Source organism: Boeremia exigua, assembly GCF_020726555.1.
Source record: "Boeremia exigua strain MPI-SDFR-AT-0100 chromosome Unknown C7974scaffold_1, whole genome shotgun sequence".
Classification (NCBI taxonomy): domain Eukaryota; kingdom Fungi; phylum Ascomycota; class Dothideomycetes; order Pleosporales; family Didymellaceae; genus Boeremia; species Boeremia exigua.
The window spans coordinates 1,766,324-1,791,963 of NW_025763518.1; the positions used below are offsets into that span (position 1 = coordinate 1,766,324).

The following is a 25,640-nucleotide window of genomic DNA, read 5'->3' on the forward strand; positions in this document are numbered from 1 at the left end:
ACTGATTTGCACTGCCCTATTGTGGCACCGCCGCCAGAGCTCACAATGGGTTGTCCGGCGGTTTTCGGATGGCATTTTTGGGTATACAAGGCGTTTGTAGCTCGCTTCTTGGCAGTGCAGCGAGGGCGGTTATCTTTGCGCTCTACAGTTACTGGTGGCTATCTATCATTTATATTTATCCTTAGGCTTGCAATCGGGAATGGAGGTTCTGTGTCTTATCTCGGTGTTTCGTGTTAAGGTTGGTGTGCGAGAAACTCCGCGCTTTGGGGCTGTCAGGCTAGGGAAAAGGGGGGTGGTAGTGAATATACCCCGTTCAACCGCGTGGTTGTTCTGCGCGTCACTAATGCCTTTGTGTCGAGTGTACCGGGCTGCGAACTAGAGGGGCGGTTTAGCTTCAACGGGGTCGTGGAGCTACCCCACATGTCGTCACGACTGCTCCGGAGCTTCCATACAGAACATCACCAATCCCCATTCCCATCCTCATATGCAATCCCATTGCCCAACACGCCACAGCACAGCACACCATCGTCTCGCACTCCTCACCGCCTCCATCCCACCACCCGTCCCCACCATGGCCTTCCCACCCCCCGAACTCCGCGAAATCGCTCAGGAAGTCGCAACCCTCCTCAAAAAACACAACGCCACCCTCTGCGTCGCCGAAACAGTCCGCCTCCCCCCTTCACACCCCCCGATCCTGTACGCGTCCTAACCAATTCCCCCAGGCAGCAGGCGGCCTCATCTCCGCCTCCCTCCTCGCCCTCCCCGGCGCCTCCGCCTTCTACGCCGGCGGCCTAACCCTCTACACCCTCGCCTCGCGCACCGCGTTCGTCGGCTGGTCGCCCGCCGACACGGCATCCTACACGGGCCCGACCCCCGCCGTCGTGCGCAAGCTCGCCGCGTCCGCGCGCGAGAAGCTCGGGGCTACGTATGCGGTTGCCGAGAGCGGGACGGCGGGGCCTACGGGCGGGGAGAGCAGGAACAGGACGCCGGGGTATGTGGCGTTGGCGGTTTGTTGGGAGGGTGGGGGCGTGGAGAGGGAGGTTGAGACTGGCGAGAAGGGAAGGGAGGGGAATATGGTTAGGTTTGCGGTGGAGGGGTTGAGGTTGGTTAGGGATGCGGTTTTGGCCCGGGAGGGGGAGGGTGGGAAGGGAGAGGGTGGGGAGGGGGAGAAGGGTGGGGAGGGGGAGGAGGAGGGTGTTAGGCTTGTGCCTGGCGGCGAGAAGGTCGAGGAGGCGGCTGTGGGTGCGTTTGCGAGCTGAGTGCGCGTTCGGCTGGGGACGGCTGTTTGGTATGCGACGGCGTGGGAAGGCGGTGACCCGGGTGCTTCCTGTTCTGCTGCACGCCTTCTAGACGGGAGATCGAAGCAAGCTGTGCTTTGGTGGCACGGTGTCGCGGTGCGCGTGTGAGCGTTGAAGTTCGAGTTCAGTGGTGGTGAGAAACGTCTCTTCGTCAGTGGAGTGGTCTCTTCGTCAGTAGAGTGCTCTGCTATCCAGACATCATGCCAGCAGCTCTCACCACCTCAGTGTATGATCGCCCGCCCAAGCGTCGAGCAGTGACTCCCCCCTCCCCTCATCAATCGCACGCAACACTCATCACTGACTGACACCAGTCCACTCCAGCCACCCCGGTGATGAAGAACAGAACGCGAGGCCTATGCGACGACAACGCCCCTGATCGACGACACCGCTACGCGCAAGGGGAGTTTCTCGACTGCTCTCCCACGGCGTATTGGCACGCTCGGGCAGAGCCCAGGGTCGCTTTGCGAGATCTTCACGATATCGTGGGGTCCCCCGATGCCATCGTGCTGGAACCGTCACTGGCACTGTGCACGCCCGACTCTCGCGCCGCGGTGGTGTGATTACAGCAATTCGACAGCATCGTTGAGTCGCGTCGGTTCTGTTCTGTGGCAGCGCAGTGACATGCTACAGCGCAGTGACATGCTACAACGCAGTGCTACAACGTCGGCTGCAGAACGCAGGCACCGCTTCGAAGCACACGGTCGAGACTGCCAACTTATTTCTTGTACGACCAGGGCTGCTCAATCGACTCAGGTAGATTGCACTGTGGACATGTTGGGACGAAGGCAATACGGTGGGGGACTTGTGTGTCATGGAGCTCATACACAACGCGAGTCTGCACAAGACTTGAGCATATCGGACTTCAGAGGGGCATCGGGGTGGAGCTGAATCGGCGGCCTACCCACTTGCTTCCCAGTTTCTGCTTCCCCCTTCCTGCTACCCACTTGCTGCATCCACTTGCTGCATCCACTTCCCAGGGGCTGCTGGTCGGTAGCGAGGGAGTCGACGATGCTGGATGTGCGCGCTTGACTTGCCCCGAGGGAGACGATGGCATGACCAGGTGTAAAGCCTGGGTTTGGCCGAGCCGCATGGCCCACTGTTTCACGTGGAAGGTTATGGAGAGGTGTGGAGACTGTGTGTGACTTCAGAAGGTATATTGCGCTTCACTGATACTACTCGCCACCGTTGGTCGACGTAGTTGAGTGCTGTAACCCTGAGATACACCTCGAGTCCCACCAGATACTCGTCATCGATATCGGCTGATGACTCCGAGCCTGTTCAGTTGTAATTAGGTTCGCAGGTGGGCTCAGGAGGACTTTGCGTGGGTTTGAGCAGCATCCTACAGATCGCCTACGAACCAGAGATAATCGCAATCTAATCGGAGTCCCAGAATAGAGCTGGCAGTGGGTCAGTCATCGAGAAGAACCAGCTGCAGCACACCCGACGAATAACCGTCGTCAACCCACCCACCACCATCTCCAACTGAAACGCCAGCCTCTCGCGGAACCCATCCCCACCCCTCGACGCACAAATGGTCCGACGCGCATTTGTCTGGAACCCGGCGGCAGTCCAACCTCGAGAGCACGGCAGCGCGTCCACAGCACGAGCGCCCGCGAGTGGCTGCAGCCCTGGAACCGCCTGGCGCCAGTCCCAGATTGATGACTCCGGTGCCCACAAATCGACGCGTCAACTCACCCTGAGCGTGTTGCCTATCCACCAATTGGGCCTGCGGCAGCTCAGATCCGATCCACGCCCGGAAGGATTCCGGCTGGCCAGAGCACACTGAACGGAGACAGGGCAGAAAACCGGGACACAGAGTCTTTCGCAGACGCGCCCGTCGGAAGTGAGGCGTGGGCGTGCGGGGTTGGGTAGATGAGGTGAGTTGGCCGCGGTGCTGGGCAGGATATCCCCGGTTGTCTCACAGTGTGCAGGGGTGGCAGCTGAGGAAATTGCTTTTAAGTTGCTGTGTACAGGTGCATTTTGCTTGCACCTTCCTCATGCTGAGCTCAACATGTGCGGTTTATCGGAGGACGGCTATTGGCAATAGAGAGAGGGAAGGTATTGGAGATAGTGAATGTCACTCCCGAGGAAGGAAACCGGAGCTGCATGGATCATGCCGGCCAATATCTGGATCTCGTAAGCGAGCTTCAGAAATGTGATAGTAGTAGCGCTGTATAGAACTCAATGCCAACCAGAGCGTTGCGTTAGTGTCTATGGGACGTTGGGCAGCGATTGCGGCCTCGTCAAGATCATATCGTCATACTCACAACTTCATGGCAAGAAAGCCGATGAAAGTCAGCTCGGGCATCAGGATCGACCTAGAACCAGAGACTGAGAATTGGAAGGTTGACATAGTGCACGCGACGCGATCTGTGGATAGGTAGGTGCAGTTCGAAACTTTGCCCAAGGTTATGCGTTCCAAGTTTGATCACGCTCGACCTCTCAGTCGCATCAGATCCAGTGGGTCCTCAGGAAGTTCTTTCTGCACGCCCACTATACCAGGTGTACCTTGCGCAGCAACGAAATGGAAGTATGTACGCGATAGACTGACTCAACGCACCAAGTAGATAGGCAGCACCTGCTCAGACGTTGCGCGTTACACGAATCGACCTTGACAGCGGCTCCAGGAAACCCGGTCTTGTAGGGACGACAATGTGGATGCTTGTCTGAGCCTACGAGCGACGTTTGGCATGCAATTCAGGGCGACGTTCAGCCCTCTGAAACCGCGACGCTAAAACATTCTCGAACACCTGTCAGCGTTTCAAGCAACGGCCGGCACTTGGGTCTACCGGTAGGTATCCGCTATTTGGGCGCAAGTCGCGGTGTATGGCAACACCGCCTTTTGTCTAGTCGGATTCCAGAAGCGGTGTGTTGGAACGTCAAGAAGCGTGCAGCGTTTGACCGGACGACTAGTGTCGTATACAGCCACTCAATCACCACTGCCGACTCGGTACCAGATTTGGGGAGATGTTGCGAAACATACGAAATGGGCGAGGCGGTGACACAGCTGTACACAGGCGCGTGGGGAGGGTCCGCTTTCGTTGCTCATCGAGTCCAACGCTCTGGACGTGGAACATGCCGTGAAAGGGATACACACGACGTGTTTCGCAAACGACAACTGTAGCAGTTATGCTAGCGTACATAAGGACATGTGAGCTGTGCTTTGCTGGTGTGGATACTGAAGGCCTTTACGTTTGGAGAAGATCATCAGTTCGGCATTTGGCGCCGGAATCAAAGTGTGCGCGAAGGATGGAGCGAGCTTCAACAATGATGCAATGGAGCTCTGTGCTTGCGCGACATGCGCGCGCCGGGTACCAAAACTACATAGCGTCTACCACATCGAGGAATTATGAATCGTATCTGGATGGCCTGAGTGATCATTCCATCCCGCATGTAGCGAGATGAAGGCATGGGCGAGCACCTTGCAGGGCTGCCCGTGGAAGCCCGCTAGAAGCCCGCTAGAAGCCCGCTAAGATGGCGAAACGTGCACAGAGGACAGTGCGGTCAAAGATCACGAGATGAGGACGCTGATGGTCTGTCTTTAAGGCGATGAAGGGTAAGCCACAGTAAGATAGTACGTATGCCTTAAATGCAGTCGCCGGGGTGGTGTTAGCATCATGATGTAGTGTGATTTGCTTCATGCACTTCTGATCGACCACACTTGAGCTAATCATCCGGTTAGCGGGTCCAAGCGCTCCAGCCTTGAAGACGTTGCATTGTCACCGTTCTGCTCTCTGCGCGAGGTCCGAGTCAGGGCAGTAAACGACTACTTTGATGCACATGACATGGCTGGGCTTGCATGTCATCTCAATATGATTGTGTTAGCAAGAAACCTGATCGGCGCTAGAAAGATCAGCGATTCTATTCACAGCGACAGCTTACGAATGATTCCATGAAGACCTTGGAGCATGACAGCCGTACTTTCTCTCAGACAAGCCAGCACGCTTCATTCCCAAGAACTAAACGCTGGGTGATGTCACGAATCAGATGTCGATGGGAGCGGACTTGAAGGGGAAGTGATGTGCACTGATGCCCAACAGATAGACTGGTACTGCACGGTACTAACAGGAAGTTAGCACCTTGGTTGCCATGCCATGATTGTAAGAATGCACACGGGCAAAATTCAGATAATATGAAGGTGGTGTGATAGCTTATTTTGAGCTTTGAGTTGATCCTGCACAGGCTCATTGCATCATAACTTCAAGTAACAGGACGTCTTTCGGTCGTTGTGTAGTATTACTGATGTAGTCAATGCACCACTGCCAAGATGGAGCTCGAATACTGCACCCAGACACGTCCGAGTTGCTTCTTGGCAGTTTTGAAGGATTCAAGTATCCTTTAGCACGGCCAAGAGGCTTCCAAATCACAGCTGAATGCCTCCAGTTGAGCGCAACTGCACCAATAAGAAAGCTGCCGCCAATGTTGTTAATTCTTCATCTCCTACATTGCAGTTGCGTTGCTGGCAACTCGGACGTGCCTGGGTGCAGGACTATGGGTCTGCTTAGTCAAACGGTTACATCGATTGTTTGCTTTTTGCAGTGCAACAGACCCAGATACGAAACCGATGAGCGTCGCGTTCGGATGAGCAAGGCATAATGATCGACAAACAGCGCTCGAACAGAGCAACATCGTGTCCGAGATCCGCGCAGACTTGAGTTCAAGCTTAACAAGAGTGAAGCGTGGAGCAGGGCCTGGAACCTCGGGGATTGAGGAGGACGGCTCGGCGGCTTTGTCTCCAGGCTGCACAGGATGCTGACATCATGGAGAGTTCATCCAGCAGAGATGAGCTGCCAAAATCAGCCCATGTCCTCCAATTGCCCGCTCGAATCAGAGGCGTCGAATCGAGTCTTGTGTGTTGTATGCCCCTCCTGGGGCTGGGATATCCTTGTTGCGTGGGCCGATGCTGTCTGGGGTGGCACGACCCTTGTATCGAAACAGAAGCCGGCAAAGAGCAGGTCTCGTGTTCAGCCAATCACGGGATCTCTGGTCGCCTGTCAGGATCCACGCTTATGCAATAACGTTGAGAAGAGGGCTCGGTTGCGCAGTGTACGATTTCAAAGCAAATGAGGAGCACTCTCAAGAGAGTCGAGCCCGAATCGTGAGACAGGTGGCGCCGTGACATTTCGCAAGTGCGATCAAGGTGCATATCCTTGCGCTCGTGTTCGGATCATCAGCCCCGTCAGGAACTACAGCTGATCCACATGCCAGCCACCTTGCGCAAGCCCACCAAAGCTTGGGCATGTGATGCCACCAAACAACAGGCGCAGATACCCTCGAGGTTTGCGGGAAGCAAGGTCGAGGGTGCCTGGGGCGATCCTCAAAGCAAAGCCACAGCCTGGGTTCTACAGCTTGCTGACTCGTTGTGCAATTTAGAGAATGGATGGGGGCCGGAAGCAGCGGTACTTGAAATGTATGGTTGAAAAGAATTTCGCGGTGAAAGATCAAGTGACTTTGTCTGGTACAGCGTTATCATTCTCGAAATAGTTGTAGAGCCAAGATCATTGCTACTGCACTAATGGTTAGCTGGCTGTCACGACCACTGCCGATTGATCTCCGATCTTTCATGCGCGACTCAGGGCAATGCGACGCTCCGTTACCGCAGCCAATCAAGCGCATCAATCCGTGATCTGTTTTCTGGTCGAAGTTTTTTTTTCATGTCAGCTCCAGTTGTAGACCCATCGATTCAATCAACCATCATGAATGTCTGCAACTTGGGTCAAATCTGGACATGCGGTGAAAACTCGTATTCGCGACGTAATCTTTGCAGGCATGGCTGCGGGACGACTCGGGATGCATGGGTGATAGCGCCGCACCCTTGCCCTGTCTGCGATCGTCGGCCGTTGTTCAAGCAGCTTATCCCTGTTTGCCGCTAAAGACCAGCGGTTTGAGCGATGAGATCAAACTCGACGATGCAACAACTCTAATCACTTTCTCGATACGCAAGCCACCAGGCTGTGTGTGTGTAGTCGCGACTGTCAAAGTGGCTAGTTTGAGATTTACCTGCCTTATTGAACGGTAGAAGCAGCGGGCCGTCGCTAACTATATCGGCCTCGGTGACCAGATGACCTTGCACGGGTGGGTGACAGCTCTTGACAGATGTCCCGCGGCAGAAAGGCCTGAACAAGACACCACAGCTGACTGATATCGTTATGCACGTCGCCGCTAATCTGTATCTGAACAACCATCGACCTGCACGGCGCTGCATGTTGGACGTTGGATTGCTGTGAACAGTAGGTCGATGCAGAGCTGCGTTTGATCGACCTGCAGCTCGTCAGAGACCGTGCTACTCGGATCAAGAGCGTGGCTGACGGTGGTCATACTGCTGAACACCCACAGCAGAAAATCCTCAGGTACAAGATTGTGGATAGAGGCGTGTAATTTTGGGGTCTGGTGGGCATAGTGACAATAAGCATAAGGTTTGAGGGAACGGGGCGGCCGTTGAGCAGAAAGTGTGTTGCTTAGGCTGGAGGCTGTCAGAACGGCTGGCGTTGATTTAGGGTTCTATCTCCCTGGTCGACCAGCCAGGCCAGCACTGCCCTCAGGGTTTCTCCGCGCGCGCCCCGCTGCGAACGACTCGCTCGGAACATTACAGTTTGGACAGGTCAAGGTCCCATGTCACGATCGCAGACAGGGAGCAGTGTGTGTCTACATGGCGCCCTCGACGTGGCTGTTACATGTTCTTCTCGAAGCCCGTCAACCAAAGTTTTGAAGAGTTCGGTCCATGGATGGGCCGCGTGTCGTGTGTCAGATTTTGCGGATCATGTTCCATCAGAGGACGAGCAGAAGACGGCATGAGAAAGCCTCGAGGCGGGGCGGCAGCGCAATCTGCGATTGCGACCGAAGCAGGTGAGGCAATGGCACCGAGATAATTCTTCTACGCTCTCAGGGCCCGACGCTGCTGCAGTGCTGATTCACAGTGACGAGTGGGCAAGTGGTGATTCGCGTTGCTGTTCGTGGAAACCGATTTCAGCATGAAGCAGCAATCTTACTCGGATTGCCGTCCCAAGCAGCAGCGACACGCATGGGCCCGACGCATAAACACAGACCCGTGAGAGCGCCCCTGGAGGATCGTGGTGCTGCTCTGGGATGTTTCGGCAACATGGCCCCGCGATCTCACGAGTGCCAGGGCCGATCAGATGGTGGTGGACGAGCGTGGTGCTGGCAGGCTGCTGCCATCCCGTCTCCCGAGAGCCATTTCCGCTCGTTGCATCGCGTGGGCGATCCGGAGCGGGCGTGCCTCGGCCAATAGAGGCCTGCTGGGCAACGTTAAGAAGCTGGTAGCGTCGCCGTTTTGGGCGCCAACTCAACTTAACTCACCGGCGGCGTCAGCCAATAGGGGCAGCGGCGGTGGGCCGCTGGCTCTGGTGCAACTGCCAAACGGTGCACTAGAGACTCGACAGATATTACGCCACATGTAGAGTGACGCGTATCAGCGGCGAGCGGTGCGCAGGCTGGGGCGTGTGCGTGCAAAAGATAGTAACTGCTGCAGGGGCGAAATTGGAGACGCATAAGCAGGTCGAGGGCGCGCTGCATCTATAACAGCGCTGATATAGGTCGCGGGGCGAGGCCGTCGACGAACAGCGGCAGGTGCTTGCAGAGACGGGCCTGCTGCGGAGGGAACCTGCTGCCGTCCGCTGGGGCCTGCTGGGCTGCTGCAACTGCCGCGGGCGCGAGAGCAGCGCCAAGTGCTGGCTCGACGTGCGGCGATCGTGGACGTGAACGCGAACGCGAACAGTGAGGCAGCCCTGGAGCGCAGCGAGTCGTCGTCGCGTGCACCGCGCTCACCGCCCTCGGCTGCGCCAGCCGTCGCTGCTTGCTGCCCGGCGTCGAAGGCTTCAGCCAGTTCGCAGGCTGCCTGCACAACGTCGTCGTGTATTCACCGGCGATCCCTGATCCCGGCGCACACGCATCCGCGGGCTGGCGCGCTCAAAACAGCACCACGGCCGACCGTGCATTAGCGGTTTGAGCCCGTTTACGTTTATTTCACGGCCATCTCGGCGTTCTGCTCTGCTGCGCTCCCTGCCCGGCCTCTGCTGCTGCGCGTGAAATTGCAGGCCAGCGCTACTGCACTTGCTCTGACCCTCGTCGGCCGGCGCTCAGACCAGCCTTCCCGGCATCCTTCGACCTCCAGCGCGCAACCAGAATCAACATGTCGCTGTCGCATGCCCCAGATAGGGCCCGGAGGTATAAGGAAGACCCGGCGCCTGTAGCGTCGCAGAAGATGGTGAGTCGACTCTGCTTCCCTGCCCTCTCCTTCTCGCATACACTCGCTTCGCCGCACCCCAACATCGGCCCTTCTGCACTGGCACCCTCGACCGTTGGAGTTTGAGCTTTCGCGCGCCCACGGTAATCCGTCGCTGTCACGCTGTTGGCTTCATCCTCGTTCCTTTTGCAGCCTGCAGCAGCCTCTGCACGCCGCGGCCACACGCTTGCACCCCCCCCGCCAGCGCTCCCAGCACAACCCAGCTTGCGCGCCCTCAGCCTACATGGTATGCCCTCCCCCCGCCAAGTGGCCCTGGTACACACCGTAGCAGGGCTGCGACCCAAGTTCCCCGACCACCACCCCCTGTCAACCCTGTCGCACCTCTGCTGGGCGCCTCGTCGCGCTGCTTTCTCTCCGCCGCGTCTTGTCACTCAGCGCGACGCAGCGGGATCCCTGCGGCCAGCTTGACCTCCGCTCCCACCGCCCTCTGTGTTGTCAACGTCGCCGCGCACACTGCTAGCCTGCCCTTCCTGTCCTATAACTAAACCCTACCTTCCTGTCTCTTTCCAGACCCTGCTCCTCGCCTAGAGATCATTGCCGCCTTGCACATCGCGCGCACATCACTGTGCCCTGCCCCGCACCCCGGCCTTGAGCTTGCGCTTCATTGTCTTGCACCTTGCACCCCTCGTCTGTTTGTTGCTGCATCACAGCCTGCCTATACCCTCTACATTTATTTTCCTACGCACTGTTGCTGACCGCGTCCGCCTAACAGCATCACCCCCACTCGGCCCAGGGCCTGCCGCCGCCAAACCATCATCCTCACCATCCACAGCACCCGCAGCACCCGCAACATCCACAACATCCTCAGCACCCGCAACACCCTAGACCTGGACAGGTCCAGCAACACCATCACCAGCCGCACCCCAGCTCCCCCCACCAGCCACCGCCAAACCAGAGCCCAGCTCAGGGACACTACCCTTCCCCTCATCCCTCCCAGGCTCAAGGCCCTCCACCTCACCAGTCGCCCTACGTGCAGCAGATCCAAGGTCCGCCGCCGCCGCCGCAGCAACAGCAGCAGCAGCAGCAGCAACAGCAAGAGGTCCCTTACTATCAGGCGCACCCTAGTCCTTACAGCACCAACAGTGCGCCGAGTAACTACTCGTCTTCAGGTATGTGTTATGATCCCCGCGCGCGTGCAAAAACGCGTCCAACGAGCGCGTAAACGCGTCTCTGCGTTTCACCGCCGCCCAGTAAACAAGCCCCAACCAATTCTAACATGCCACAGAAACACCTGAGCTCATGGCTGCCGCAACCATGAACCGGTCGGGGTTCCCTCCGATCTCGTATCACACACCTCAGTCTAACTCTCCTGCATCTGTTCAGTCACCACAGCACGACCAGCATGGAAGGCCCATTTACGGCCAGCCACCAAGCCAGATGCCTCAGTCAATGTACTACACACCGTACGCTTCTGCACCTGTGCCTCAACAATCACCTTACAGCCAGCACCCATCCTCAGCTCCACAACAACCCATGGCATCAAACCCTCTTTTGATGTCACACCAGCAAGGCCAGCATATGCAGCACCCCCACCAGCCTCACCCACGTACCCCAGGTATGACTGGAAGCCCAAAGCCGCCTTTGTCGCAGACACCGCTGCAGCGCCCACCATCAGGTCTCGGCCCGCCACAGCAGCAGCCTCAGGCACCTCCGGTTGGTACGCCAAACATGCACCAGGGACCGCCTGCAGGTCCTGGCGTCAACCCCAACGCTGCGCCTGGCCCTATTCCGGCGACAACACCACTTGTCGTACGACAGGATCAGAACGGTGTTCAGTGGATTGCCTTTGAGTACTCACGCGATCGCGTGAAGATGGAGTATACCATTCGATGTGACGTAGAGTCGATCAATGTCGAAGAGCTTCCCGCGGATTTTAAGACGGAGAACTGTGTCTATCCTCGCGCATGCTGCGCGAAGGATTCATACAAGGGCAACCGTCTCCACTACGAGACTGAGTGCAACACGGTCGGTTGGGCATTGGCACAACTGAACCCCTGCTTGAGGGGCAAGCGCGGACTCATTCAACGTGCAGTCGACAGCTGGCGAAACAGCAACCAAGATCCTCGACTGAGGAGTCGCCGCGTCAGGAGAATGGCGAAGATGACCACACGAAAGGCTCAGTCTAACACACACGGTGCCCACATGGCTGGTCCAGGTGGCCCAGGAGCACCCGGTGTACCCAACTCGGCAGCTTTGGCAGCACCGCCTCGCCAATCGAACATGGGCATGGGTGCCCCACAGATGCACCACCACCACGATCATCCAGGAGGACCACAGGGAGGACCGGATGATGTTAGCGGTATGTTTCACCAGATGAGTTGATGTGTTAAGCGCAATTGTTGGATGTTAAATGATACCTCTGTCCTTTCTGCACTGCATGTATATTACACACTCCTTGATGTAATACCCCTTCGGAGTAGCTACCCTCTATGCCTGTACGCAATGCTTGTATACACCCCGCATCACACCGATGCACACATTGTTGGTTTAGCGCAGAAGGCGGGGACGATCACATTTCATGGGACGTGCGAGCTAATTTCTCTTTGTTCACAGGCAATGAATATTCGGAGGCGCACACACATCACCATCAAGCCCCGAACGGGACACAGTCTCCGACCGACGTTCGGCAAACGCAGAACTTCTACCCCACATTCCCTTCGGGTGAATCAGTGGCGGCCTCGAGCGGTCTGCCGCCCAATCACGAGGATATGAAGTATCCTCCGCCACCGCACGCGACTGGTGTTTCCACATCAAAGCAGCAGGAGCAGGATGAGGAGGAGAGAAAGCTAGCTATGTTCGGCGACTTACCCGAGTCGAAGCGTCGTAAGTTCATCTTAGTGGATGACGCACAGCGAGGCACTCGAGTTCGTGTTCGAGTCACTCTTGACACCGTTAAGATGGAGGAGATGCCAGACTCTTACCGCAAGTCCAATTCTGTGTTCCCTCGCAGTTACTTCGCCATGCAGATGACCTCGCCACCAGCGAGCCCGCGAGGCAGCAAGGTCTTTGCAGACGAGCCAGATCTTGAGAGTGATCCAAGCTTTCCGTTGTCTGGCTCAACCACGGTCATCGTGCCTTCTCTCGATGGTGAGACACGTGTACCGAAGCCGCGTCTTACGAGGGTGAAGCGCTCGAAGGAGATTACATTGAACGACCTTGGCTATCGCATGAGCTGGAGCCAGAGTCGTGTCTTCGCAGGCAGGACATTGTTTCTGCAAAAATCTCGTAAGTACCTGTCGCAAGCATAGAATGTTGTTGAGACTAACCTCATGGACAGTCGATGCCTATCGCAATAAGATGCGAAGCAGCATGATGGGCCAAGGCCAAGACGTGACCCAAGTAGCGCCACATTTTGAGACCCGTGTCGGAAAGCGCAGGTGGAATGACAGAATCGAGCGAAACAAGAAATCGAGGCGCGATGGCTCTCCTTAAGAGCTTTCCGCTCAACGGCCAGGATCCAAGCCCTGGTCACGGACAGCCGTTGCGGGCCCCACCTTTCCGGCACTGAACAGGGACCCCCTACAGAACGACCGGGGAAGGCTGCCGCTTTTGACACTCGACGCATTGCCTTCAGGACAAATCCTTGTTCTTGAAGACTGTCCGACAAAGTGTCTCAGGATACTGCCTGATGTTTCAGGTTATCTTGCTTTTCCTTCTCGATTCTCAAGCTCTCGGGCACATTTACGTACCCTTACATCGGCATTAGATACCCTGTCCGCAAGTAACGATTCCTTGCAAGCACTCTAAGATATGTCTATTCTGTTCTACATCGGCGTTGGACTGCGACTACGGAAGCTTGACGACTAGCATGTAATCTTCACGAAGGTGGATGGTTGTGCATTCCAAGCGAGTCATTGGAGGAGTCGGTGTATTCCCGATCGTTTCTTGCTAGATGATAATTTCGTGTTCGCTATCATTCGGTAGGCCGGTCTTGTTTGATCGGCCATAAATACATACATGCACTTAGATTACACGATTTGCCCACTCAAACGCGACATGCATGCAATTTTACCACAGCAAGAGCGACGACGACCATCCTGTGTGGTCTCGCGAGCATGACCTGATAGCATCGGCCGCACAATTTTTACGAAACGGGTGTATCAGCTCCCGGAGCACGTACCCAGATGCAGCGGCCTCATATCACGCAATCTCTATAATTTCAAATCTAGACTTGGTCCTCTTTCACTACACAATCCTTCGGGATACTGTACAGCCAATGACCGGTAACGAAGCGGCACGGCGCGACAGATTGGGGATCCACTGGCCAATCGTGTCTTTCCTACTCCTGACCGCCTCCATTGAAAAACTATCGTCGTCGGCCTACTTCTCAGTGCAGACTCTTAATAGATGGGATCCTAGATACAACTGGTGCGGGGCTGACAGGCTTGACAAGTGACAAGCTGGGTCATGCTGGTCTGAAAACAGGAACAAAGACAAGATAGTGAAGGAGGGTCGCACCCGCGTTCTGTAAGGGCCGAAGTGTAGAGTCTCGTGGACACGTTGTGTACGTCGTTGTACATGCTGTGCACGAGCGTGACACGAGTTGTTCGGCCCTGTATATTTTAGGCACGATGGTTGCACAAATCGAACTTCTCGCGTGCGCCGGGACTTGAGATCAGCCCGAGATAGGCTTTGGGAAGGCGGGTTACATGGGTACTTGCTTCCGAAACCAAATGTCATCAGTGATAGGCACTGCTAACTCATTGGAGACCCAGATGGAGCGTGCCTTTCTCTGTTGCTGTTTTAGTGCATTGCATCGAGCAGGAGCCGTGCCAGGGCTCCACCTGATCTGCTTCTCGGTTTAACTCTTACCCTCGTATACTCCATTGCCTACCTAAGTGAATTCACTTGGACTGAAGTATGTAGTCCCAACATCATTCTCATTGGTTGTGCATCGACCAACCAGGAGAGTTTGTTCGTGACGCTGGCCGTGAACGCATACTAACCAGCCGCCCAACCGCCGTTCGAACGATCGCAACAAGCGTTTGCCCCGCACGATATCGCGCGCCACCGTAAACTCTAAAAAGCAAGCTCGACGTGGACCAGTTCGGCCTTGGACACGGCCAACAGGGATGCAGGCGGACGTTGCCGGGCCGCGGCCTGTCATTGCCAAAACGTGCCCAGATGCCTGTCATCACAGCGGATGGACGCAGCGCTGCTCACTGCAGCCACGGCGGGCAGCGATTGGACGGAAACTCGCGACACGCACAGCGCCGTACGCGCAGGAGCCAGGCCAGCGCGCAAGGCCAGCGCCCCAGAAGACACCGAACTGCCGGCGGCGTCCATGCGGCCATTTCCGCGCAAGCAACTCCTGATGCGTGCGCCCAGCCCACCGATCAGATAGCGATGCGCGGTTCCCAGCACCGCTGCGGCCCTGGTGCTCCCTGTTGCGCGCAAGTGCGGGCCTGGCTGTCCAAAACAAAGATCAAGATCTTAAACACGCCGAACGGGTAGTGCACTTGCAGGGTGCAGCTCGCCAGATCTCCCCGGGCTTGCATCCTCCGCGCACATTGAGTTTGCACAACTATGTAGCAGACTACTAGCAGCGTACACAGTGGGTCTGTGGAGATGACGCCTAGAACAATAGCGGTGTTGAAACGTCTCGCATTTAGGATGTAAGACGTGGGATATGAGCGTTGTCTGGAAAGTGGTACGATGTGGGTGGTATACGTACGGGATTATCTGTCCGGTGAGGACCGGGACGTGCGAGCTGCGGTGACCCTGCGAGATAGGATAGAAAGTTGGAAGTTGGAAGTTGCAAGTTCGGACTGGTGAGTTGGAGATGTGTCCATGTGGACAAGTGAGTGAGATGGGGGTCTCGATGGATCCCCCTTCATTGTGCTGGTATCGATCACAGATGATCTAGTTCGCCCTCTGGATTGTCGGATAATGTCATGACCTGGAGTAGCAAAGCATGGAGATCTCTCTGGACGTGTTTTCACATACCCAGTGAGGCTCAGGCAACGACCGCACACCGTCCGAGTCAGACATGGCTATTATGATAGCACACACTTGGATACGCGAACGCACTTGATTTCTGGCCCTACTTAAGATCAAAGAGTCCGCTTCGCTCACGCACGACGCTGGCGAAAATGCCCAGATTGGAGTATTGGAGTGTTCGCCTGAGGATCGTTTAGACACTGCGTGTGGACAAATTGGAAAGGCGTTGGAGACTTGTTGAATGTGAAGTGTTGTGACAATCACAGTGGTCCCTAAGGCTGGGGCGACGTACGTAACGCGGTAGTCATTGATAATTTAGCCATGCTGCTGATATCGACAGTGAATAGTTTCACTGTGATACTTTGGTCTATTGTGTGTTGATGTCGTGCTGTGCTACTACTGTTTAGATATTACGCTCCTGCAATTATTCCGCTGCATGGTTTGCCAGTGCAGGCTGGCGTCAAGAGGTTGTTGAGGCAGTCATGCGGTAGTACTTACCAGAAGTGCTCACCCAGGCCTGAGATGATCAAACGTGTGGGATGGAATATACGATATTGAGTCTAAGAATATCTCCATGTAGCATGTCTCTAGACTTGGGTCAAGCTCAAACAGTTGTTCACATAGTTGTCAGGTGCGATCGGGGGCGAGTACAAAACTGATTTTATGCATGTCCTTTACTTGCATATTCATTCCATTCAGTGAATCAGACCGTGCCAACATTGTCGAATTTGACCTTACTTCAGCCTCTTGTATGTTGCTGGAGTCCAGAGGAGACCAAATGCAGGTAACGTTAACATATCATGGCTGATCTGATACTGTCAAGCGGTAACTGAAGATCGGACAGCCCTCACCTTGCTTTCTTGCTGTGTTCGCGCTCTGCATGACAGCTGTTTGTATTGTTCATCGCAGAAGGTCTGCGTTAGGCGTAGTACCTGCGTTGACGAAAAGATGGCGACAAGGTGTTGGACAAAAATTTACTTCATTGTTGGGTACCTACAAGTACAAGTGAAATACCTGCGAGATCAAACAATTGAAATTGCAGGTATACCAGGACCTCATCATGAGAACTCTGAACGTGCACCTATTCACGAGATCATGTGTGTATGTGTGTGTGTGACATCTGTTCGCTTCTGTATGCATAACGATGGTATGCGCTGTTGGGATCATACCGTGTCATAGGTGATGTATCTAGTCAGTCTTGCATAGTACTTCGCGTAGAGACTTCGCAAATAAAAGAGAGATTTAGTAAAGAGATTTAGCAGATGGTATGCAGAGCAAAATTGGTGTCTTCATTTTGTGACCGAGTGAATCTATCGTCTGTAATTTTACTAGTGTCGTTCCCATTACGAGGTACTCTCAACATCCTCAAATTCCACCAGTGCTGTACCTGCCTTGCAGAGATCCTGAAACAAATGTTAGCTTCCATCTCTATTGTGAAAGATATGTCACTTACTCCCTTTCCGTGGACAATTCTCTTGACGACACCGTCCATTGGACTCCTGATTACGGTTTCCATCTTCATACTCTCGATGATCACAAGCGGTTGGTCCTTCTTCACTTCTTGTCCCTCCTCGATCTCTACTCTCAGCACTTTACACGGCATGGGTGCCAACACACTGTTTGTGACATCCTTAATACCAAGGGCTTTCTCTGCCCACTTGGGCATTGCAAGCTGCAGACGGTACTGCTTGCCTTGCTGGAATAAGGTGAGGCGGTCTTCATCGCGGACAAATGTTGTGGAGAGACGTGTGTGGGGATAGTACGTTGTGAGTGTGTTGCTTGTTGGGCTGAATGTGCTCGTTACGTTATCGTACGTTTCAGAGCCTACAGTAACGTCGAATTTAGATGGCGCAGTTTGCACGATGGTAACGGGTGTGCTTGTGACATCGCCTTTGCCGTCAGCGGATGTTTCTACCAAATCAAACTTGCGTTGTTGGAAGCCGAGACCGAAGCCAGCAGCGGAGATGGGCGGGCCAGAGAAAGGGTCTGACCTCCTCGAGGAGATTTCCTGGAGAGCGAGGCCAAGAGCAGCTTGCGCAAAGACTTCTGGTGCGGGAGGAACAGGCGTGAAGAGCTCAGCATGGTGCTTTTGGATGTAACCTGTCTCGACCTCACCGGCGATGAAGTCTGGACTGACACACATCTTTTTGATGAACTCAATATTGGTAATGGGGCCAGCAACCTCGTATTGCTCCAGTGCTGTCCGGAGCTTCTGGATCGCAGCCTCTCTGGTGGGTCCTTGAACGATGAGTTTCGAGATCATAGGATCGTAGTGTGAAGAAACTTCATCACCAGCGACAAATCCAGAGTCTATTCGCACTGTAGGTGTCGGCGTGGGTGTACGAAGGTGGAGGAGAAGCCCAGAGTCGGGGATGAAGTTCATGTCAGGGTTCTCAGCGTAAATGCGTGCCTCAATGGCATGACCGCGTTCCTTGATCCTCGCTTCAATCTCTTGCTGTGTCAAGGGCAGACGACCGCCTTCTGCGACAATGAGCTGCCAGTGTACCAGATCTGTGCCTGTAACCATCTCAGTGACAGGGTGTTCGACCTGCAAACGGGTGTTCATCTCCATGAAGAAGAATTCGCCAGTGTCATTGTCGAAGATGAATTCGACTGTGCCAGCACCTTCGTAGCCGACGGCAAGAGCAGCTTGTCTAGCCTTCTCCCAAAGATCCTGACGAATCTCTTCCGGTAGATGTGGAGCAGGAGACTCCTCCAAAATTTTCTGATGCCGCCTCTGGATACTGCAATCACGCTCGCCCAGCGCGACACAGTTCCCATGCCTGTCTGCGAATACCTGTACCTCAATGTGGCGTGGAGTTGTGATATACTTCTCGACCAGCATCACTTCATCTCCAAAAGAGTTGCGGGCTTCTCCCTTAGCCGAAGATAACTGATCGAAGAACTCTTGCTCTGTGTTGACAATTCGCATTCCTTTGCCACCACCACCCTTGACCGCCTTGAGCAGAACAGGGTAGCCAATTCCTGCTGCCTCTTTCTTCAGGTAATCGGGGTCTTGATTGCTACCGTGGTAGCCTGGGACGCAAGGGACACCAGCCTTTGTCATGATGTTCTTCGATTCACTGAGAGCTTGTCAGCTGCGTTGAAGTTTTGCCATAGCGCAATGCACACCTTTTACTGCCCATGGCTTCGATCGCTGAAGCTGGTGGCCCAATGAAGGTTATACCAGCCTCCGTGCATTTCTTCGCAAAGTGGGGGTTTTCACTTAACTGCACCTTGTCAGCAACCTGTCGCAGAGTGCTTGATGTGTTGATGGTCATACAAATCCATAGCCTGGGTGTATTCCCTGGCAGCCTTGGTCTTTTGCGATCTGGATTATCCTGTCTCCATCCAGATATGCAGAAGGATCGCCGAGGTTGACAGCGAAGGGTGAGCTAAGAGCGTGCTGTGAACGAGCATCTGGATCGGTATAGAGAGTAGTCGTTCGCACGCCATACTCCGAAGCTGTGCGGCCAACACGGCTGGGTCACGTTAGCGAGGAATTTGGACATTTTTACATGACCGTACAGTGCGATCTCTCCACGATTGGCAATCAGGACGGAGGTCAGCGCTCTGGCAGCCGGCGCGGTTGTGGAGTTGAAGCGCGTGCCATTGGCAGCTACGAGCTGGCGTGAGAGATGAGTAGATTTTCGAAGGGCACGCATGGTCACGGTGAGAGTTGCGAGGAGCTGTGAAGAGAAGATTGAGTAGGATTAGAAGCTACAAAAGAACATTGTTGTGCATGTGCGGGACAAGGCCGTTCAGAAAGCTGGGGTAATGCCGCGGCAGCAACTTAACCCGCAGGGAACCGATCAACCGAGACAGCCTAGCGCGAGGTTGAAGTTGCAACGCGCTCCCAGAGGAAGGTAACTGCCCGATTGGGTAAAAAACCAGAGAAAGGGTATTGCAAGCTGGAAGTGATGGCACACGTGTGCTTGCTGGAGGCGGCAGCTGCTTGCGCGGACTAGTGGGCGCACGATGACGACGGTGCGAGGTGGACGTGAGTTGCGACTGGACCCTGTTGTGACAGTGTTTTGCACGCGGTCACCTCAGTCATCCTCCCTACAACCCCTTGACACCAAGACCTCCACTCGAGACCAACTATCACAAACGACTACGGGGCTTTGCATCCATCAAACCGACTTGTATCGACCGCGCCGGCGCCTTGCATACACATCTTCAGTGCGACACAACCTACGCACCGCATGCAGCCCGCTGCACGAAGTCGATCATGAGCGAATACGGCGATGACTACTCCGACTATGGAGAGGAGTGGTTCTACATCGAGGAGGAGTTTATCGCAGCCGACGACTTGGCAGAGCACGCTGTAGCATCGCCGCCGCCTACCACATATGCGGACGAAGATGCTGCCGAGGATTGGGACAGATTCGATTATTTCAACGACCTCGAGTATGCCTCGGATGGCTACGACGACGCTATCTTTCAGGCGCACGATGCAAAAGGCACAAACATAGGTGGAAAGAGGAAGCGGCACGTTAGGCCAAGCCACAGCAAGAAGAGGCAACGGGTGTTAGGAGAGACAGAGGTAGTAGCGTTGGGCATGTCACCTATCGTCTGGCGCTCACAGGCCGATCGAGAACCACAGCCCAAGCTTCTGGACGAGGGTGCCCAGCCATACACAGTGCTTCAGGATTGGAGGAAGGTGCTCAAAGACACCCCGCAGTGGGCGAGGGGTTCACCACCTCAGTCACCAACTGTGCAAGCTGCGAGAGAACAGCAACATGTAGCAGAGGTTGCCAGCGTCGCAGAAGCCGCATCTCCTCCTTCAGCACTGGACGAGGAAGACGAAGGCGCACACGAAGATGAGATGGATATTGACCCAGCGGCGTTGATGGCTGCACTACAGAGCCGACTAGCTGAAGCTGGTGGTCCTCTGAGCGGCATGGATCCACAGCAGTTGTTAGACTTCGCCATGAGAATGGCCACTGGTAAGGATGCTGGAGACGATATAGCAGGTGAAATGGCAGATGCTATGCTCAACCAGGGCGACGAAAATGACGAGGAAGATCCGGAGGCAGAAGCGAACCTTCTCTCTTGGGTAGCGCAGCAGCGAAACAGCGGTACCGAGTCATCCGCAGATGCTCCAACTTCAACCACCACCAACGACATCAACAGACCGCCAACACCTCCTGATGAGGAGGCTGGTACACATGCGTCACGGAAACGTGCCGAAGGCAGCCAGACGATAAGCAAGAGTCATGCTCAAACCAACACAACTCGCAAGCGGAAAGTAGAGGAAAACGACCAGGTGGAAGCTTCTGCGCAGCCCACGAAGAAACGAGCCACAAGGACATTCGATGCACCTACTGCAGCTAGCCAGGCCAGGACAGCATCTTCGAAGACAACACGAAGTGGGCCAAAAAGGTGATCTGATCACAAAGCCCGTTGCAGGATACAGCTCTTACCTTATTCCCGCAACATGTGTTGCATGAGCCTGACCAATGTAGGCGTTCGAACCCTTAGTAACCAACATTATCCGCTTTTAACGGTGTGGCGCATCACGTACATGGCACGGGAGGATCACTGCACGCGATAACAAGGGTTCGGGTTCCCGCATTTTCGGGCGGATAGGGCGGTGTAGCTGACTCCGGACGCTGGCAAACAAAGATTTTAATGAGTTGCCAGAACGTTGACAGGTAGAGAATCTAAGTTTGCGCTGCGTAGCCGTGTACCCGTGGTATCGTCACCATAATGTTAACTCGGTATATGAACCTACGCCAGCCACAGCTGAGAAGTATACAACATGTGATCTTTTAGTACTTACCGACTAGGCCAAAGACGAAGGATTAGAAAGCCGACTGCCATGCAATAGCAGGTGCGTATCCAGTGGCACGACCGTTCCCGTCACTGTCTATTGCATTCCTTCTGTATGCGCCTTTCACCGAGGGGACATTGAATTCAGTCTAACTAGTGCCGTAATCGTTCTAAATTCGTGCAAACTCTTCTAACGCCACATCACGGTCAAGCCGACTGCTTTCGAACAGACAAAGCCTGTCGAATCTGCGTAACGTGGGTTATTCACTGTCGTCACGATTATGCGTCGACCAATCAGCAACGCGCTTGCCGTCTTGGGTGTGAGCTATGGGATTTAGTACCGACAGCCTAACCAACACCCCCCATGAGATCGCAGCTACTGTCGCGTAGATCCGAACGTGTGAGCTCCGCGGTAGGCTGACAGTGCTAGCAAACCGTTGTGCTCATAGTGGGCACGGCTAGGTATAATACCCAGCCGTGCGGTCCTGCGTAACCAAACACGCGACTTACTCCAACCCATTGTTGTGCCGTCCTCCCTTGCATCGAAGGTCACTCACAATGGTTTCTCACAACTCTAACGAATTTGTCCACGAGGACGAGAAGAAGGGCTCACTCTCTCACCCTGATGGCGGTGTTCAGGTCCCCATCTACAATGACGTAGAGGCAGCTTCCTCTGAGGATCTGTCGATAGGCGCGATCCTTCGCGGAACCGCGGCAAAGCCTATGAACACTTTCGAAAAGAAGGCTGCTCTCATCAATGTTGAACTCGACAAGTTTGGTCTGGGCAGATATCAGATCTGCATCTGGTTTCTCTGTGGTTTCGGTTACTTCCTGGATCTCGCCTGGTCGCAGGGTGTTGGTCTTGCGTCTACCGCAATTTACCAGGAGATGGGTGTTGCTGACAGCGACACTGGTATCATCTTCACCTGCGCCAATGCCGGTCTCGCTATTGGTGCGCTCGGTTTCGGTCTTGCAGTCGACATCATTGGCAGGAAGTGGGCCTTCAACCTGACTTGTTTGATCACTTCAATTTTTGGGCTTCTCTTGGTAAGGACCCGCGTTAAGAGATCGGTGTGGCATTTCTAACAAAATCATAGGCCGCTCCCAAGTACAATTATGCTGCCATTTGCGGTATCTACTTTCTCGCTTCTCTTGGTCTTGGAGGTAATATCCCTATCGATGCCACCATTGCCCTCGAGTTCTTGCCCCAGAAGCGCCGCTACTTTGTCGCCCTCCTCTCCATGTGGCAGCCGATCGGTGTCGTTTTCGCATCTGCTGTCGCTTTGGGTACCACCGCTAAATGGCGATGCGAGCCCCTTCTGGAGTCCTGCAGAGCCGTCCCGGATGGAGAGCCATGCTGCTCAGTTGATAGCAACATGGGATGGCGTTACAACCTCATCATACTTGGCGTCGTGACTCTGGTCATCTTCTTCCTCCGCTTCTTTGTCTTCACCTTCCACGAGTCGCCCAAGTTTCTGCTCGCCAGAGGTAGAGAAGCCGAAGCTATCGAGGTTCTGCACAAGATTGCCAAATTCAACAGGGCGCCACCGCCAACTTTGACCGTCGAGCATTTTGCTGCAATCGATGCTATGGATGGTGTTGTGCCGGAAGATGTGCCTACCAACTTAACGCGAACAGAGAAGAACAAGCGGGTTGTCAAGGGCTTTGGAAAAGAACTTCGTCGCCTCAAGGGCATCTTTACCAACAGGCTATCTTGCTTTATCTTTGTCCTGCTCGGCATTGCGTACATGGGAGACTACTGGTCCTTCAATTTGGCGGGCAGTTTCTTGCCCATCATCTTGTTGCGCAACAACGTAAACGATGGTCGCGGTACCGTCATCGAAACCTACCAGCAGTACCTCATCATCTATTCTCCTGGAATTATTGGCGCTGGGCTTGCTTTACTCTCTGTGCAGATGCCGCTCCTGGGCAGGAAATGGTCACTGGTTTTCTCTGCTATCTGTCAAGGTCTGGCGATGGCCATGTACACGCAGGTTAAGAACACTGCTGGCTACGTTGGTCTCAATGCACTTGAGTACATCATGCAAACTGTAAGTGGTGCTACGGGATGTTCGAGAACAATTACTAACGAAGCAAACTAGTACTTCAACGCTGTCCTCTATGCCTCTGCGCCCGAGCTCTTCGACACTGAATACCGCGGCAGTGTTAGTGGTATGCTATCCTGTTTGGGTCGTATTGCAGGTATTGTTGCGCCGTACGCAGGCGCACAAATGCTGGCCAACGCTAGCTCTGGTATTCTCTGGCTTGGAGCAGGTGGAATCTGGCTTTCCGCTTTGGTAATGGTGTTCTTGCCCGTTGAGATGAGGAATAGGCAGATGTTCTAGACGCGTTTGCCTCAGAACTTGTGCAGCAACGTCCTTCTGGACATAACACGCTTGGAGCATCTGCTCAGCATGATCACCATGCCCACGATTATACTTAATGAAACATATTTTTCTCTGAAAACGAGTAAGACAACATTACTGAAATCTACTTGATGCACTACTGGCCGTCTCTAGCACCCAATAATGAACTAGAACAGTTGCCCCGTTGAACTGCCGCAACTACTGAGAAAGACTTTGTAGGAACAGGAAAGGCTCGTGGCGCAGAGCCTTTTTGCCCAGGCCCGCGGCGAGGAACCAGCAACTCAACATGGGATTCATGTCAGGGATCGAGTTGTCGATACGCCCCACAGTTATTGAGCCAGATCTGCCCCACGTTGTCATCGCCCCACCCAACATTCTCCAAATATTCTTGCGCTTGACAGTCGCCGCCGACCAAAGACCACACACGAGTAATCGATGACAGCTATGTCTTGAATCGACATGACTCGTCGACAATGATTGCCACTCCTAAGGACCAAGCTCTAGTACCTCGAACATGGGCGGCCGCGGACGCGTGAAGCGGCAACAAGTCGACACAGACGATGGCTGGACAGTAATTACCCACGGATTATCAAACCTCTCTGTCAGCAATGGCAAGAAGAAAGGCAAAGCAGGCAGAAACAATGCACACGCAGGCTCAATGCCCACAGACCTGGTGCAAGGTCTGACGGCTGAGAAGCTGCTTCAGGACTTCCACAACCGCACCGAGAAATGGAACACTACATCGTGCGCGCAGCATCTCGAGAGCGTGTTGGCGAAGACCAAAGGGGCTGTGGAAAATGCTGTGTGCATTGGCATTGGCAGCTTCAGCCGTGACTGGGAGCACAGGCACAGAGCTATGTGGCAGCTCGTCCTGTTTAAGTCCGTCGTTTCGCATTGTAGGCCTCCCTCATCCTCTGTACGCGCAGTTAGTATGGAAACTAACAGCCAGCAGCTGGGAAGTCTCGAGAGGTAACACTCTACGCCCAAGAACCTGCATTCACCCCCCTCGACCAGGAGTTTCTCTCCCTCCTATCCATTCACGTCTGTGAAGATGACATCGCCACGCATATCACGCCTCAAACTTTTGTATTCAGTCCCTTCGTGGATTGGTACATCCTCCTGCCCATATTCCTTGCAGGCAAGGATCCCGTACTGTATGTAGGCAACGAGATTTTGGACGACTACGGGGCGTTTGCGCAGAGCGAAGAAAAGAAGGCCAAGCTGGCGGAGTGCAATGAGCTCGGGAGCAAGTGGCTAGGAGAGAGAAACATGGTGAAGATGAGTGACTTCGAGATGCATCCACATGCGCTCAATGGGATGGTTGTGTATCAGCTCCAAGAGAGAGAGGGAGTCCAGTATGGAGGTGGAAGCGAGGAGGGCGATGCTGTTAAGGTCGAAGGAGAGAATAGAGACATTGGGGCCGCAGGAGAAAGCCAGGAAGTAGGCAAGGTCCCGAACCTTGACGCTGCATCTTAAATTCAAGAGCCTGCTCCGCAATCAGAGTCACTGTTTTGCTGCTATTTCTACTGAAAACATCCCTAGCGTTTGAATTATGTTATGGCGGAGTTACAACAATGTCATTACATTCTTGCCCCAACAAGATAGTGTCAGTCGAGTAAAAGACGGGATCGTATCTGACGTATAATATAACAGTATACTGAGATAGCCACACGCCGTCTTCCTCGTTTTTGTTGGTGTTCTTTGATCGTGAGACTTGCCATTTGTCACCCCGTGCCAGATGTATGATGGACTATTGTCTGCTCTGTATGTACATGAGGTAAAAGATTTAATAGGAGTTTTGACTGAATGAGGATGGGCTACTGGACTGATATATTTTTTAGCCGTGTATCTTGGTAGGTATTCTGAGGTTCAATACTTTGAAAAGATGGATTCATGACTCGCGTGAGCAAAATAGCGAGAGACTACCATTCAAAATGATCGTATCAAGAAAGATGAGGTCCGGCGATGGTTGACAAATGCAGCCATGAATGTTTACAA

The 25,640-nt window shown here is 54.3% G+C and overlaps 6 protein-coding genes across 6 annotated transcripts; 5 read left to right on the forward strand and 1 right to left on the reverse strand.

Moving 5' to 3' along the window:
* Window positions 1-571: 571 nt before the first annotated feature.
* On the forward strand, window positions 572-1,259 carry C7974DRAFT_407819 (uncharacterized protein; the record flags this gene model as incomplete). The annotated part of the gene is made up of 2 exons (XM_046143270.1): window positions 572-664; window positions 723-1,259. 2 exons carry the CDS (start codon window positions 572-574, stop codon window positions 1,257-1,259), a joined length of 630 nt encoding a protein of 209 aa, XP_046002862.1.
* Window positions 1,260-9,784: 8,525 nt separating this feature from the next.
* C7974DRAFT_371264 (uncharacterized protein) lies at window positions 9,785-12,993 on the forward strand (the record flags this gene model as incomplete). Its single annotated transcript, XM_046140007.1, has 5 exons — window positions 9,785-9,787; window positions 10,274-10,670; window positions 10,787-11,860; window positions 12,115-12,786; window positions 12,839-12,993. 5 exons carry the CDS (start codon window positions 9,785-9,787, stop codon window positions 12,991-12,993), a joined length of 2,301 nt encoding a protein of 766 aa, XP_046002863.1.
* A 3,777-nt stretch (window positions 12,994-16,770) lies between these two features.
* On the reverse strand, window positions 16,771-19,353 carry C7974DRAFT_348813 (carbamoyl-phosphate synthase L chain, ATP binding domain-containing protein). Its single transcript, XM_046139417.1, has 5 exons — window positions 19,030-19,353; window positions 18,785-18,983; window positions 18,634-18,731; window positions 16,955-18,584; window positions 16,771-16,904 (listed from the first exon to the last, which is right to left on the reverse strand). The coding sequence occupies exons 1-5, from the start codon at window positions 19,164-19,166 to the stop codon at window positions 16,845-16,847; spliced, it is 2,124 nt and encodes a 707-aa protein (XP_046002864.1). The 5' UTR covers window positions 19,167-19,353; the 3' UTR covers window positions 16,771-16,844.
* C7974DRAFT_14935 (uncharacterized protein) lies at window positions 19,286-21,362 on the forward strand. Its single transcript, XM_046135744.1, has one exon. It carries the CDS (start codon window positions 19,733-19,735, stop codon window positions 20,888-20,890), a length of 1,158 nt encoding a protein of 385 aa, XP_046002865.1. The 5' UTR covers window positions 19,286-19,732; the 3' UTR covers window positions 20,891-21,362.
* On the forward strand, window positions 21,363-23,700 carry C7974DRAFT_14931 (sugar transporter-like protein). The gene is made up of 3 exons (XM_046135742.1): window positions 21,363-22,323; window positions 22,374-23,327; window positions 23,379-23,700. The coding sequence occupies exons 1-3, from the start codon at window positions 21,835-21,837 to the stop codon at window positions 23,619-23,621; spliced, it is 1,686 nt and encodes a 561-aa protein (XP_046002866.1). The 5' UTR covers window positions 21,363-21,834; the 3' UTR covers window positions 23,622-23,700.
* Window positions 23,701-23,966: 266 nt separating this feature from the next.
* C7974DRAFT_14944 (uncharacterized protein) lies at window positions 23,967-25,297 on the forward strand. The gene is made up of 2 exons (XM_046135749.1): window positions 23,967-24,538; window positions 24,595-25,297. The coding sequence occupies exons 1-2, from the start codon at window positions 24,157-24,159 to the stop codon at window positions 25,116-25,118; spliced, it is 906 nt and encodes a 301-aa protein (XP_046002867.1). The 5' UTR covers window positions 23,967-24,156; the 3' UTR covers window positions 25,119-25,297.
* The last annotated feature ends 343 nt before the right edge of the window (window positions 25,298-25,640 follow it).

Coding starts and splice junctions, on each gene's coding strand:
- C7974DRAFT_348813 (XM_046139417.1), bottom strand. CDS start 19,166: ATGCGTGCCCTTCGAAAATCTACTCATCTCTCACGCCAGCTCGTAGCT. Junction 18,585..18,633: donor GAAGCCATGGGCAGTAAAAG/GTGTGCATTGCG, acceptor ACAAGCTCTCAG/TGAATCGAAGAACATCATGA. Junction 16,905..16,954: donor GAATTGTCCACGGAAAGGGA/GTAAGTGACATA, acceptor CATTTGTTTCAG/GATCTCTGCAAGGCAGGTAC.
- C7974DRAFT_14935 (XM_046135744.1), top strand. CDS start 19,733: ATGAGCGAATACGGCGATGACTACTCCGACTATGGAGAGGAGTGGTTC.
- C7974DRAFT_14931 (XM_046135742.1), top strand. CDS start 21,835: ATGGTTTCTCACAACTCTAACGAATTTGTCCACGAGGACGAGAAGAAG. Junction 22,324..22,373: donor CAATTTTTGGGCTTCTCTTG/GTAAGGACCCGC, acceptor ACAAAATCATAG/GCCGCTCCCAAGTACAATTA. Junction 23,328..23,378: donor TTGAGTACATCATGCAAACT/GTAAGTGGTGCT, acceptor GAAGCAAACTAG/TACTTCAACGCTGTCCTCTA.
- C7974DRAFT_14944 (XM_046135749.1), top strand. CDS start 24,157: ATGGGCGGCCGCGGACGCGTGAAGCGGCAACAAGTCGACACAGACGAT. Junction 24,539..24,594: donor TAAGTCCGTCGTTTCGCATT/GTAGGCCTCCCT, acceptor AACAGCCAGCAG/CTGGGAAGTCTCGAGAGGTA.